General features: G+C 43.7%; 1 protein-coding gene across 1 annotated transcript in view; it reads left to right on the forward strand.

The window, feature by feature from the left end:
• The first annotated feature begins 937 nt into the window (after positions 1 to 937).
• CDKL1 (cyclin dependent kinase like 1) overlaps positions 938 to 13335 on the forward strand; it is a 63632-nt gene continuing 51234 nt past the window's right edge. The window contains exons 1-2 of the mRNA XM_056134297.1: positions 938 to 1202; positions 1801 to 2093. Coding sequence (XP_055990272.1) covers positions 1926 to 2093 — 168 coding nt within the window. The 5' untranslated portion in view covers positions 938 to 1202; positions 1801 to 1925. The remainder of the gene's footprint in view (positions 1203 to 1800; positions 2094 to 13335) is intronic.

Consider the following 13335-nt stretch of genomic DNA (forward strand, 5'->3'; position numbering starts at 1 on the left):
CACTATTCATTCCCTCTCACTATTGACTTCCTCAGCTCCTTCCTGAATCCTTTCCAGGTGTGTATGTAGTGACAAACTGCTGGTAGGGGATCCTTCAGTGTCAAAGGCGGTGTGTCCTTTTCCTCTCCTCAGGCACTGCAAGCACCCAACTGCGTGCAGAGCCCATGGAAAGGGATAGATGACAACATTGAGGTGGTCAGCTTAGGAGAAATTACCTTGTTTCATGTTTTCCCCATGGGCACACTTTCACATCACTGTGCTCTGACCTTGAGTGACTAGGAGTTGATGAGAACAATGGCAAAGAACTGAAAGTGGGCTGAGCCTGCATCTGCCAGGTCAGAAGTTCTGGGCTATAATGAATGTCAAGGCTGAGGTAGCCTGCCCTCTCCCACCCTACACTCGGGAGGAAAATCAGGGTTGTCCATTTCAACTGTCCTACCTCTCCTTTCTTCTTTTTCTTTCTCATATCTCATTGTTGATCTGCCCATCCATCCATCCATCCATCCACCCATCCATCCACTCATTTGTCCATCCATGTACCCATCTGTCTCTCCATCCACCCATCCACCCACCCATCTGCCCATCTATCTACCCATCTGTTTGTCCATCCATCCATCCATCCATCCATCCATCCAATCCATCCATCCATCCATCCATCCATCCATCCATCCATCCATTGTCCATCCATTGTCCATCCATCCATCCATCCATCCATCCATCCATCCATCCATCCATTGCATACTACAGCACTGATTAGGTCACAGATGCAGTCCTGCAGGTGTCCACAGTATAGCAGGAAGTACAGGGATATATAATCGTTTATATAGTTGCTACGAGGTGCGACATGGACCAGCTATGGAATGCCAGTTGGCGGATGGGGGGGCGTTGCTCGCGCCGGCGTGCTCTGGAGCCTGCGTGTTCCTCCATCCGCGCGAGTTTGCAACCCTGCAGGCCCCCTCCTCGGCCCGGGAGCCGCGCAGGGCCCGAGCCCGCAGTCAAACAGCTTTTCCGAGGCCGCAGAGCCGTGCACCCGGCCCTTTCCCGCAGCCTGGCCGCGGCCGGCGGGTCGGGGAGGGCAGCTGGGGCGCGGCGGCCCCGCCCAGGCCCGGCGAAGCTGGGGCCGGTTCCCATAGGGATCGCGAGCGGGTGGCGGGCGAGAGTCGGCGAGGCCGGAGCGGGCAGAGGCCTGGGCCCGCGGCGCCGTGAGTCCCGGGCGGGGAAAGAGCGCGGGCTGGGCCCCTGGGCATAGCCGGGCCTGCACGTGGCGCGGGGACGAGCCCCCGGGGCAGTGGGAGGCGGTGGCGTCTGGACGCTGCCCCGCAAGTGCTCGGGGCCGGGGCGGCGTGGGCGCTGGAGGCTGCGAGGTGCTGCCGGTGCGCCCGAGATCACTCAAGAGCGGCGCACCCCACCGGGGTCGGGGGCCGGAGTGCGCCCCTCCAGGGTCCTGAGCTCCCCTCCCGCCTGCGGCGTGCCGCCCCCCGCGGGCAGCCGGGTGGTGCGTTCTTGCTCACGGAAATGAGACCCGAAATTAGAACCGGGGAAGCCCTGAGCCTCTCCCGTCCTCCGGCCGGCTCAGGTGTCTTGGATAGGATGAACCTAACACTAAAATGATGGATTGTCTTACCACCTGCTCATTTTAGGATGACTGGTTACACGTTAACCTGCAGGCTATTGAAATGGGGTGCCCCGAGGCTGCCAACTCTAGGCTGTCACCCTGGGTGGCCTAATAGCCTGTGCAGAGGGGCGAGGCTCTGCCCTTGGGTCCATTCCTAATTCTCCAACCAGCCCCTTCTGTTCTAGACTTTGGTGAAGACCCTGCGGTGGAGGGCGCCTCTCCTGCCGGCTAGTCTAGTCGCATCCGGTGTTTCCAGGCCAGTTTTTCAAATTATGTGAAGATCCCTTCTGAGAAGATTTATTCCTCTGGCATGGAGAAGTATGAAAAAATTGGGAAAATTGGCGAAGGCTCTTATGGAGTTGTTTTCAAATGTAGAAACAGGGACACGGGCCAGATTGTGGCCATCAAGCGGTTTCTGGAATCAGAAGAGGACCCTGTCATAAAGAAAATTGCCCTGCGAGAAATTCGCATGCTCAAGGTAATTGCTTCTTTAAAGTGAATTTCCCATTTAAGGAGTTTTCTTGTGTTAAATGAATACCCTGAGATGTGGTTACATGTTTCCCTCACTGACTTTGGGCCTCAGAGATACACACTGGCATGTCTGGGCACCGTTATTGAATGAGTTAGAAACTGTAGAGAAAGGCATTTGTCTGTAGCACTGTCCCCCTTCCAGTAGCTTCCTTTGGCTCCTTAAGAACCATCAACCATGGTAGCTGAGTAACTTAATACAACCCAGTTTGCTAGCCTTCAGTATCTTTACGTTTGCAGGATGTCTTCTTTGATGTTCTCAGTTCATTAAGAGAATCATTCACGTGACTTCAGTTGCTGGGAAGCTGGGTTTCGCTACACCTTATCTTCACATCTGCAGCTGATCATTATAATGTCCTGTCCTGGAGAAGGACTCTGAGTGAGAAGTGGCAGGTTTGGGATAGAGTTAAAATGGATAGATAATAGAAAACCCTTCTCACGTAAGATTTTTGTTTTGTTTTGGGGCTCAGGTATTGTTTCTGGCTTTGTGCTCCGGGATCACTCCTGGTAGAGCTCGGGAACCATATAGGATGCTGGTAATTGAATCTGGTTGGCCATGTGCAAGGCAAGTGCCTAACCCACTGTACTATTGTTCCAGTCCCAGATTTAGGATGATTTTTATGTGCATATCATTCTCTATTCTGAGAAGACACTTCCAAAGCACCCCTGAAGTGTTTCCCTGGGACCTGTCTGCACCCTCTATCTGGACAACTCTGCCCTTTAATACCCAGGGACAGGCTCGCTCCATTTTTCTTGGACTGATGGGTGCTTTTCACCTTCTCAAGTTTTTTCTAAAGAAGGTGATTCCTGAGGTCAGAAACATAGCACAGAAGTCAAAGCATTTGCTTTGCACATAGCTGAACCCAGTTTGATCCCCAGCACACACAGGAATAAAATCTGAGCATTGCCATTAATGTTCCAAATGCTCTACCTTCACAAAAAAATGATCATTTTATGTCAAAGTGTTTCTATACAGAAAGAGAAAAAGTAGAGGGAGAGAGAGAGACAGAGAGAGGATGAAAGTGTTGTTTCTAGTGAAGCTGTTCTTTTTCTCGATGTGAAGATTAATCTGTGATCACCTTTCAGGCTTACAGGTGTAGTTCAGCTCTTAAAAAAGGTAGATATTACCCTTAAATCAAGAAGTCATGTTCTCTCTTGGATAAAAATAGTGATGTACTCATTTGATCGAACTGTGTACATAGGCACCTGATTTCAAAGCTATACCTACTCAAATCCTGTGTACAAGTATAGAAGGATTTGATCTTTTTACTTATTTTTTTAAAATTTTTATTAGTGAAACACCATGAGGTACAGTTGTATTTGATCTTTTTAAGGTGATGGAACTAGATCATCAATAGTTTGGCCTTTCAAGGCCTAACTTTTCAGAATTCTATAATAGTACTGCCACATAATGGATATTTTATAAGGATTTGTTGAATACATGGATTAAGGCTATGTTAATGAAGTCCTGTTTTCTCTGCTTACTCAATAAATACTTATAGAACCCCAGATATGCCGAATTCAATATTTTTGAAATTGTACAGCTTGTCTTCAGGTGCTTAGCTCTTGGGAGGGAACTAAAGTGAATTTCTGCTCCGTGTTCACACCTGGATAACTGTGTCATTCACCTTGAGGTTCTCTTCTTGGCAAGACCCTTAAAATGCTTGTTGAATCATGAAAACAAAGCATTTGGAGGCACATCTGAGCTAGACTTTGAACTCTTTGAGAAGTCCTGGAATGAGTGCAAGGACATTCAGGGAGAGCATCTGTACTAGGAACAGGGACCTAAGTGGAAATATACTGAGGGACACGGTAACCTCTAGTCTTGACCAAAGGTCCTTCTTAGTGATAACAGATCAATGAAAGGGAATGGCAACTGGGCTCCACACAGAGGGAGGCTTAGAACTTCCTGCATTGAGGAATGGTGAGCACCCAGCTGCCGTTGGCAGAAGATGTTCTTTGGGGTTTAAAGCCCACATAATATGTTCCCTGAGAACAGCAACCCAGTGAGGTCCAGTCAAGGGCATTGACTGCCCCTGAGCTGCAGCTGTAGGTGGGAGACTAAACTCTGAGTGAAACACAGTTGGTTCTGTGGAATGGGGGACAAGTGCAACTCTGGGTATTTGGTGGGTTTCAGCTCTTGGGTGTTCCTTGCATACTTACCACAGAAGTAGGAATTTTCTGAATCCCTGCTAAGATCAGAAATGAAGAACTGGGAGAACTGAGGCTGAAGGTATAAGGGCTAAAGCTGGTGAATGGACAGGAGCTCCCTAACTTCTCCTATGAGGGTAAACAAAGTAAAAAAGGTATGGAAGGCCTGGATGAAGAGGCCAGAAAGTAGTACCAGGGCTGGGGTCTGCACCTGCGTGTTTATGCCACCAGCCTCATTCACAAAAGCAGCTCCTATTCATTGCTTTTGGAGTTTTTGTAGAAGTTTAACATTTTCTTGCTACACAGATACCACTAGAGAAGTCAATTTTCCAGTGGTCAATAGTAATTTTCATGGAAGCACATTGTTAGTGCTTCCCATTCTTGGTTTGAAAGCCAAGTTGTATGATATGTGAAGATAAAACTATCCATTGGTAAATGCTTTTGAGGATAACGATTAATGACAAGAAGTCTATTTGATGGTGGTTGGAAGGAATCACTCTGGATGGGAGATGTGTGCTGAAAGTGGGTAAAGGACCAAATATGATGGCCTCTCAGTATCTGTACCATAATGCTCAAAAGGTAAGAGAGATAGAAAGAGAGAGAGACAGACAGAGAAAGAGACAGAGAGAAACAGATACACACACACACACACAGAGAGAGAGAGAGAGAGAGAGAGAGAGAGAGAGAGAGAGAGAAGAAAAGCGCCTGTCATAGAGTCAGGCTAGAAGGGGGGATGGCAGGAGGGATATGAAGGATATTGGTGGTGTGAAATGCACACTGGGTGGTGGGATGGGTATTGGAACATTGTATGACTGAAACCTGATCACAAAAGCTTTGTAACTGTATCTCACAGTGATTCAGTAAAAAAATAAATTTTAAAAAAGCAAGCTCATTTGAGGGGAACAGGATGTGACTCAGTTGGTTGAGCACATGCCGGGCATGTAGGAGGCCCCAGGTTCCAACCATGCCCGAACCTGATGTGATCCCACAGCACCTCCTGGTGTGGCTCCAACCCTAAGCACTGCCAAATATCCCCTCTGCCCTCTCCCCGCCCCTGCAATGCAACAACAGCAATTATAAAAAAAAAACCTATTTTGCTAATATTTTTAGCAAAGAGTTTTTCTGAAAATGAAAATGCTTTTCAAACAGCATTTTTGGTGCCATTGGAGGTGGCACATTTAGAATCTGTACTAATAAACTGTTTCCAGACTAAATATAATTCACTGATGACCTACTGACATCAACCTCTTAATATTTTCACTTTGAATTATATATATTCAATATATAATGAAGTTATGTTTAAAAAGAAAAACAGAAACAAACCATATTCCAATTCAATTCCATCAGCTCATATTCCACCTAGGGACCAAATTAAGTATGATTTTATGACAGTAATGAAATTATACTGTATTGCCTGAGCTCAGAGCAATTATTTCTCAACACACATTCTACTGTGAAAAAAACCAAAACAACAGAAGGAAATGTGAAGGATGATTCATGAAGCTCTAGCTCTTCATGGAAAGGCGTGCCAGACAGAAGGAATCATAAGAACAAAGCCCCCAAAGCAGGCATGTTCTGGAGTGTCCTAAAGGAATAAAGAGATCATTGTATGTGAAGAAGAGAGAGTGAAATGAAATTATAGAAGAAAGGAGGTCAGATACTAAGGCCTCTTCAGCCACAGTTAACATGATGGAATTGACTTTGAATGAGATCAGAGCCCTTGGGATGTTGAGCAGGATTTTGATGCTTTGCCATGACTTACATTCTTGGGGCAACTGGTTACTTATTGGGGGTGGGGGTGCACACTTGGTGATGCTCAGGGATTACTCCTGGCTTTGAGCTCAGGAATTACTTCTGGAGGTGCTTGAGGGATGGTATGACTAGCTACTTGCTGTACTATCTCTCTGGCCTGGTTGCTTAAGTTCTGTGAGCAGAAACACCAGGTAGAAGGTTGTCAGAGTGATCCAAGTGTAAGATGGTCAGATTTGGCTAGTGGTGGTGGTGCAGGTGGTCAAATTCTAGACTGATTCTGGAGAAAGAGCAAAAAGGAAGCAGATGGTTGGGGCAGGAATTCAGAGAAACTTAAAAAGTTCTTGGCCCAAGTACCTGGAAGTACAGAGAAATCATTGATTATAGAGAGGGACCTGGGCCCAACATTGAGCAGAGAAAATCAAAAATTCTGGTTTAGATATGTTGAGAAGTGAATCTAAGGAGACCAGAGGATGAAAATGGTAAAATTGTTGGAAGAGAAAGTAAAGAATTCCAGCCGACAATTGTAGAAAGAGCAGCTGCTCCCAGAGGAGCTGGAGGTGAAGAACTGGACAGTGCCCCCACGAGGATGGAAGATGGTACTGCAGGCCCAAGAATAGACGAAACCTACATAAGGGCTTTCACCATGCTGAGACCTTGTCTGTGACAACTGTCTCTCCAGAAGACATGTAAAATGAGACAACCAAGGAGAAATAATCACATATTGTAATTTAGTGACTTGAGGCTTGGGTAAAATGTCATATGGGTTCCCAAGTGTGTATAGAACAGCCTGGCATCAGCCTAAACAACTCAAAATTATTGGCCCATTTCACAGATAGTTGATAATTTCCCATGGTTTATAGGCTGACATGAAGACCCAGCGCTCTTTCCCCCATGTCTACATTCTTATGTGTACATGTCACTTTGGAACCATCCATTATGCCAGACACCACAGTGAGGACTCCCAGGGGCTGGCCCTCAGGATTCACCTTGCTCTAGCTGCTAGACTCATATTTACATGGAAACTTGGATGCAGATTCTCTTGGAAGTAGCAGTTCTTTTCAACTCCAATTTAATAATCATGTAGGTTATTTTGAAGGTAAAAAAAGTGATGATAATGAGAACAAGCATGGAGGAAATGATCACTTAAAATTTTACTAGGAACATTACAATAAACCATGGGAATTCCTAATGAGAGTGATAACCACCCTCAAGAAGGTAAAAATTAGTTCTTGGGAGGAGTGTAAAAATTTCTAACCCTTTCTTTGGTGGAGGGCAGGGCATAACCAATGGTGATCAGGAGCTACTCCTGGTTCTGTACTCAGAAATCACTTATGGCAGTACTTGGGAGCAAAGGATCAAACAGAGGGGTTGGCTACATGCAAGACCAGTGCCCTAATTCCTGTACTATATCTTCTCCACAAAGTTTAACATTGTATTATATGAGTATAGATAGAAACATAGTACATATGCAGATATATAATATATATGACATTAAAGTTTCACTGGGAGGTATTTAGGAACAATGTTAAGACTCCTTTGAGGGGAATGCCCTGCCACAGAGGCAGGGTGGGATGGGGGTGATGGGGGGTGGGAGGGATACTGGGATCAGTGGTGGTGGAGAATGGGCACTTGAGGAGGGATGGGTATTTGATCATTGTATAACTGAAACCCAAGCACAAAAATTTGTAAATCTACAACTGTACCTCATGGTGTTTCACTAATAAAAATCTAAAAAAAAAGAAAAGAAAAGAAAAGAAAAAGACTCCTTTGAAGGAAAATATAGAAAAAAGGAAAAGAAAAATCCCTGGGTGTTGAGGGATGAGAGTATAGTGAATTATGGGTCAGAAGTGTATTGTGGGCACATTTGCAGCTAGGAAAGATGAAGGACTGAGGGAGGTGTGGCTGCGGGGTTCACCTGGAAGGGCTCAGGGCTTACTCCTGGCTCTGTATTGGGATCACTCCTGATGGTTCTCCAGAAACCACCTGAGGGTACCAGAGGTTGAATTCTGGTTGGTTGCATGCAAGGCAAGTTCTGTGCCTGCTGGAGAATCTCTGCAGTCCATGGGGCTCTCTCTTATCCAGAACATTACGGCTTAGTCCACTGTGCTCTATGCCAGGTGCCCAGTCCTCTAACTGCAACCAGCATGTTAGGAAAATAAATGCTCCTGAGCTCGCATATCTAGAGCACTCAGACTTTTAAGTTTCACTTACTTGGTAGGAGAGTATGTAATTGAGGCCACAACTGACAGTACTCAGAGCTTAGTCCTGGCTCTGTGCTCATGAGAGATCTCTGGCAGTTCTCAGGGCACCATATGATTCTTGGAATTGGAACTGGGGTTGGTCACATGCAAGGAAATCACCGTAATCCCCGTACAGTATCTCTGGACTGAATGTCATACTCTGTAAAGTCTTCTGCTTTCCTAAGCTTAGTTGAAGAGGTATTTCTCCAATATTTGTTGAAAATTATTTCCGAACTCAATAAAATTCTCAACGGGAAATCCTAGGATATCTCTGAAAAGGTCATACTGTTGCTACTTGTTGCTATCATTTCTAAGTTCCTTCTCTTCAAAAATTGTTCATTGGCTTTTTGAAATGTAGTAGAAACCTATTTGTACAAATTGTTTTAGCTATGTTTTGTTGCTCTGTAGTGGCTTAAGCAGATCACAAACTCAAAGTCTTTGGGCACACATTGATTATCATGACAGAGGAATCATGAATGAGTGAAAGAGACTCAAAGTAGGCAGGATGAAGAGGGGGAGACCAGGGCTAACCTCACTTTTCACATAGTGGGGGCTGCTGCTCAGCTTCAAGACTGCAAGCCGGGATTCTGGATTTTCAGTCTTTTTTGAAAAGTCTCTTTTAAAAAGCAGTAGTACAAGTAGGGTATTGAGTTGCTCTCTGCTGACCCAGGTTCAATCCCTGGCACCTCATATGGTTCCTGAGCACCACCAGGTAGGCCCAAAAACTGTAGCACTGTAGCACTGTCATCCCATTGTTCATCGAGTTGCTCAAGTGGGCACCAGTAACGTCTCCATTGTGAGACTTGTTACTGTTTTTGGCATATCAAATATGCCATGTGAACTTGCCAGGCTCTGCCGTGTGGGTGGGATCCTCTCAGTGACTTGCCTGGCTCCCCGAAAGGGATGGAGGAATCGAACCCAGGTCGACCAAGTGCAAGGCAAATGCCCTACCCGCTGTGCCATCACTCCAGCCTAAAAACAACAATAGAAATTTAACAAAAACAAAAAAAGAAATTTGAAATACTGCATTGACATACTCTTAACTAGGTCCATAGATCAATTTCCAAAATTCTGCATCATTTCTCTCTCTGTTTCTCACTCTCTCTGTCTTACAAACACACACGTACACATACAAAATTATTTTTGACTGAATTGTTTCCTAATTCTGCACATGAATCTCCTACTACAAAGACATTTCTACAGTTCTATAAATAACTACAGTATGATTTACACAGTCAAGAATCTGAAGTCTAGGCCAACTATGTGCAGAATCTATCTGCTGAATAGATACTCTGACTATCTCCATGTGATTGGATTTAATACACAGGAAATGATTTCAGCAAGGATATGTGGGTGATGTTGGATCCATCACATTGGTTGTCATCAGGCAACACATGATACCAGCTTTAGTTGATTCTCTCAGTTGTATTTATTTATTTACTTTTTGTTTGGGGGCCATACCCTGCACTGCACAGAATTTACTCCTGTCTTTGCAATCAGGAATTATTCATGAAGGTTCTTGGAAGACCATATGGAATGCTGGATATTGAACCTGGGTTGGCCACATGCAAGGCAAGTGTCCTACCCATTGTACTATCACTCCAGACCCAGTTCTCTCAGTTCTAATCTCTTGGTTAAAATGGACCTAGCACATTTCCAACTATAAAGAAACACTTTCTCTTTCATGATTAATACGTAATCTGTGATGTGATACTTCAAAACACTGACACACTGACTGCCTTTTTTCCAATAGCTTTTTTTTTTGCTTTTTGGATCATACCTGGCGATGCACAGGGGTTACTCCTGGTTCAGGAATCACCCCTGGCAGTGCTCAGGGGACCACATGGAATGCTGGGAATTGAACCCGTGTCGGCCGCATGCAAGGCAAACGCCCTACCCACTGTGCTATTGCTCCAGCCCCTCCAATAGCTTTTACTCACTTATCCTTCTTCATATCAGTTATGTTAGAATTATTCTTCATTTTTCACCAATACACTTTTCAGTATCTCTTTGGATTTGTGGGTTGTGGGTTTGCGCCAGGCCCAGCTGTGCTCAGGATTTTCTCCTGGCTTTGAGCTCAGGGATCACTTCTGATGGCACTCAAGGAACCATAGGAGATGCTAGGGATTGAACCTGGGTTGGACACATGCAAGACAAAATAACCTACCCACAGCAGTATCTCTCTATCTCGAATTTGTAAAATTTTTTTTGTTTTTGGTTTTTGGGTCACACCTGGTGATGCACAGAGATTACTCCTGGCTCACGCACACTCCTGGCTCATGCACTCAGGAATTGCCCCTGGCAGTGCTCAGGAGACCATATGGGATGCTGGGAATTGAACCCGAGTTGGCCCTATGCAAGGCAAATGCCCTACCCTCTGTGCTATCATTCCAGCCCCGAACTTGTAAATTTTTTTATTCAGCTTGTTGCAAACCATTAAAGTCATTTTTAAAAAATGGGATGGCCTCCACAGTTGTGTTTTAGATCCTCGGGACCCCTCAGGGTAATACTTGGCTAGCTATGCAGAACCTGATGGGTGGGTGCACAGGTGTAGCAATGCTACTCAGGCACCAGGGTGCTGAGGATCTTTATTCTTCTCTATATTTCTCATCTTATATGGGTTTGGCCACTCGCGACTCTTTGAATCCAGCTCATGATGTAAGTCTGTCATTTCTTGAGCGCTTTATTGTGTGGTACAACAAGATGACCTTGTCTCGTCCTATCCCAGTTTTTCAAACTTTTCTTTTTCCAAGGAGCCCTGGATTATTTCAGTGACAGTAAAAGCAGACTTTAAAATTCTGACGAATAATTTTTTTAAAATGTAATCATGAAGAATAACACCAAGGCATAATAATGACTTGTGGGCTCATATAGGATGATGCTGAAGAAGTAACTGATGACTTTTAAGCCATACTATTGTTTCAGTTAATTTGCACAAATACATTTGTATCTCTTTTATCCATTTTGTTCAGTATAAAACTCTAAACATTTTTAAGGGAGGAAATTAAACCTAGGAAATTTTAATCATTATGATTTTTTATATGCAGATGCTTGGTCTTGATTTTAGAAATAGTTGACGTACCTCTGTACATTTAACTTAGATTCTTCTGCTTTGGATTTTATGAAGCTTGTGATCATTTTGTCTTGCGTGTAAATTATTTGGCATAGACACTAAAAATAAGCATTTGGAAAAAATTTGAATCACCATTCTAGCTCAACCAACATGTCTGCAGACAATGTCTGGCTATTTACTTATTCTTAAACCTTTGTATCATATAGCTTTCATTATAAGCATGCAGTCTCTAGACTTTGGCTAGTCAGGCCCTTCAGTGTTCATTACTGCTACATAGATGTTGGGAGTTTATGGAAACTGGTTGTCAATAGCAGGGAAGACAAAGCCGAGCATTCCCTGCCCACAAGGATAGAAACCAAACAAATCCTCCTTATCATCCTCTCTTCGTTTATTCAACAAGTGGAGACCTGTTAATTTTATTTTTACAAGATAACATACTAACTGCAAATAGTAACAGACTGTTTTGTTTATCAGAAGATGTTTTTGGCATAGCTAACTATGTATTTATCTAGAGAGATTATATTCCTGCTGTGTAGTGGGCTCCTAAGTAATAAAGCTGCCAGGCAAATACTTCAAGAACAAAAGATGCAGAAATCAGCTTGCTGCATTCTGTCTTCTTAAAGACCCCTGTCTGTAAGGAGATTAAGCACATACCATTGGCATCAGTATCCACTGCACCTTAAACCCTAGAAAATAAAATTACTCCAGAGCAGGAATAGACAGAATAAATGATTTATTTAATAATGTACAGTGATTTAAAAGATGTTTTATTATTGCTTTTTTGCCACTGAAATTACTTTATTTCCAACAAATAAAATGTATGTGTAATAACTACATGGTTATTATGAAACAGGCAAATCATGTAGAAGGTAGTACTTTTGATATGGAATAGAAAAGTTTGTGGTTGTTATTTATTGTTTTTTACCACATCCAGCTGTATTCAGGGTTTACTCCTAGCTCTGTGCTCCAAGGTCATTTGTAGAGGGCTTGGGGATTAAATGTGGTGCCAGGGATCAAACCTGGGTGGGCCGTTTACTAGGTAAGCACGCACCCATCCATTCTACTATCTCTCCAAACCCTGGAATGGAAAAAAAATTTTAATGGGCCAGGTTATATCTTTCACTTTAATTTTTGTAAGTGTTTAATTCATCTGTATATTTGGCAAGATTGATGTTTTAGGATACCAATTTGCTTTCACAGGACATATTTTCTTGTTTCTTATTAACCTTCTTGTTTACTTATTAACTTTTAAAAGCACCTCAGTGAAAATACGGTTGGATAAAATTGCCCAGTTAGAAAATCTTTGAACCCCATCTGTATTTTTGTTAGACTCTGAAAGGTAAGAGTTTCTCAACCAACTGATGCTATCAACCATACATAAAAACCAAAACAAATAATTGACTTTATAACTATTAGCCTGCCACTACACTCAGTGTAAGTTGTGTCCATTTTCACTTTGACTTTGATCTTGTTTTTTCACTCTTCCTTCTTTCCTAGTGCTTTCCAAATACTTTATTAGTCAGTATCAGGCATCCACAGAGCCCATCCTTAGCCACTGCTGGGTTTTGGGGCTGTCCAGAGGGAGTGTGATCTAGCCTCAGGCAAGAGGGCCAGCCAGCACGTTCTGCTCCTTCTGTGTTCAGTGCAGCAAACCTGAGACTTGGAAGCTCCTACCCTTTCTAGTTATTAGTCCAAGGATGCCAAATTTGTCAGAATCCCCACCCACATAACACTCTTTTCTTCTATAGTCCTTTCCCAAATAAAACATTAGCCAGGGCACCACCACAGGATTCTCGGTGTTATAAAAAAATGTGGGAGCAAAGCAGTTTTTCTGTTCTCCAGAGAGTGCTCAAGAATGATTCCTCAACACCACCACAAGAATATTTTTCTCTAGGCTTCACTTGGCAATAATCTATATCGCTTCCTTTGATAATGAAAACAGCAGGCCGTAAAAATTAATAATACCAGGGTTTAGA

This window comes from Sorex fumeus, unplaced genomic scaffold (assembly GCF_029834395.1).
Source record: "Sorex fumeus unplaced genomic scaffold, SorFum_2.1 ptg000098l, whole genome shotgun sequence".
Classification (NCBI taxonomy): domain Eukaryota; kingdom Metazoa; phylum Chordata; class Mammalia; order Eulipotyphla; family Soricidae; genus Sorex; species Sorex fumeus.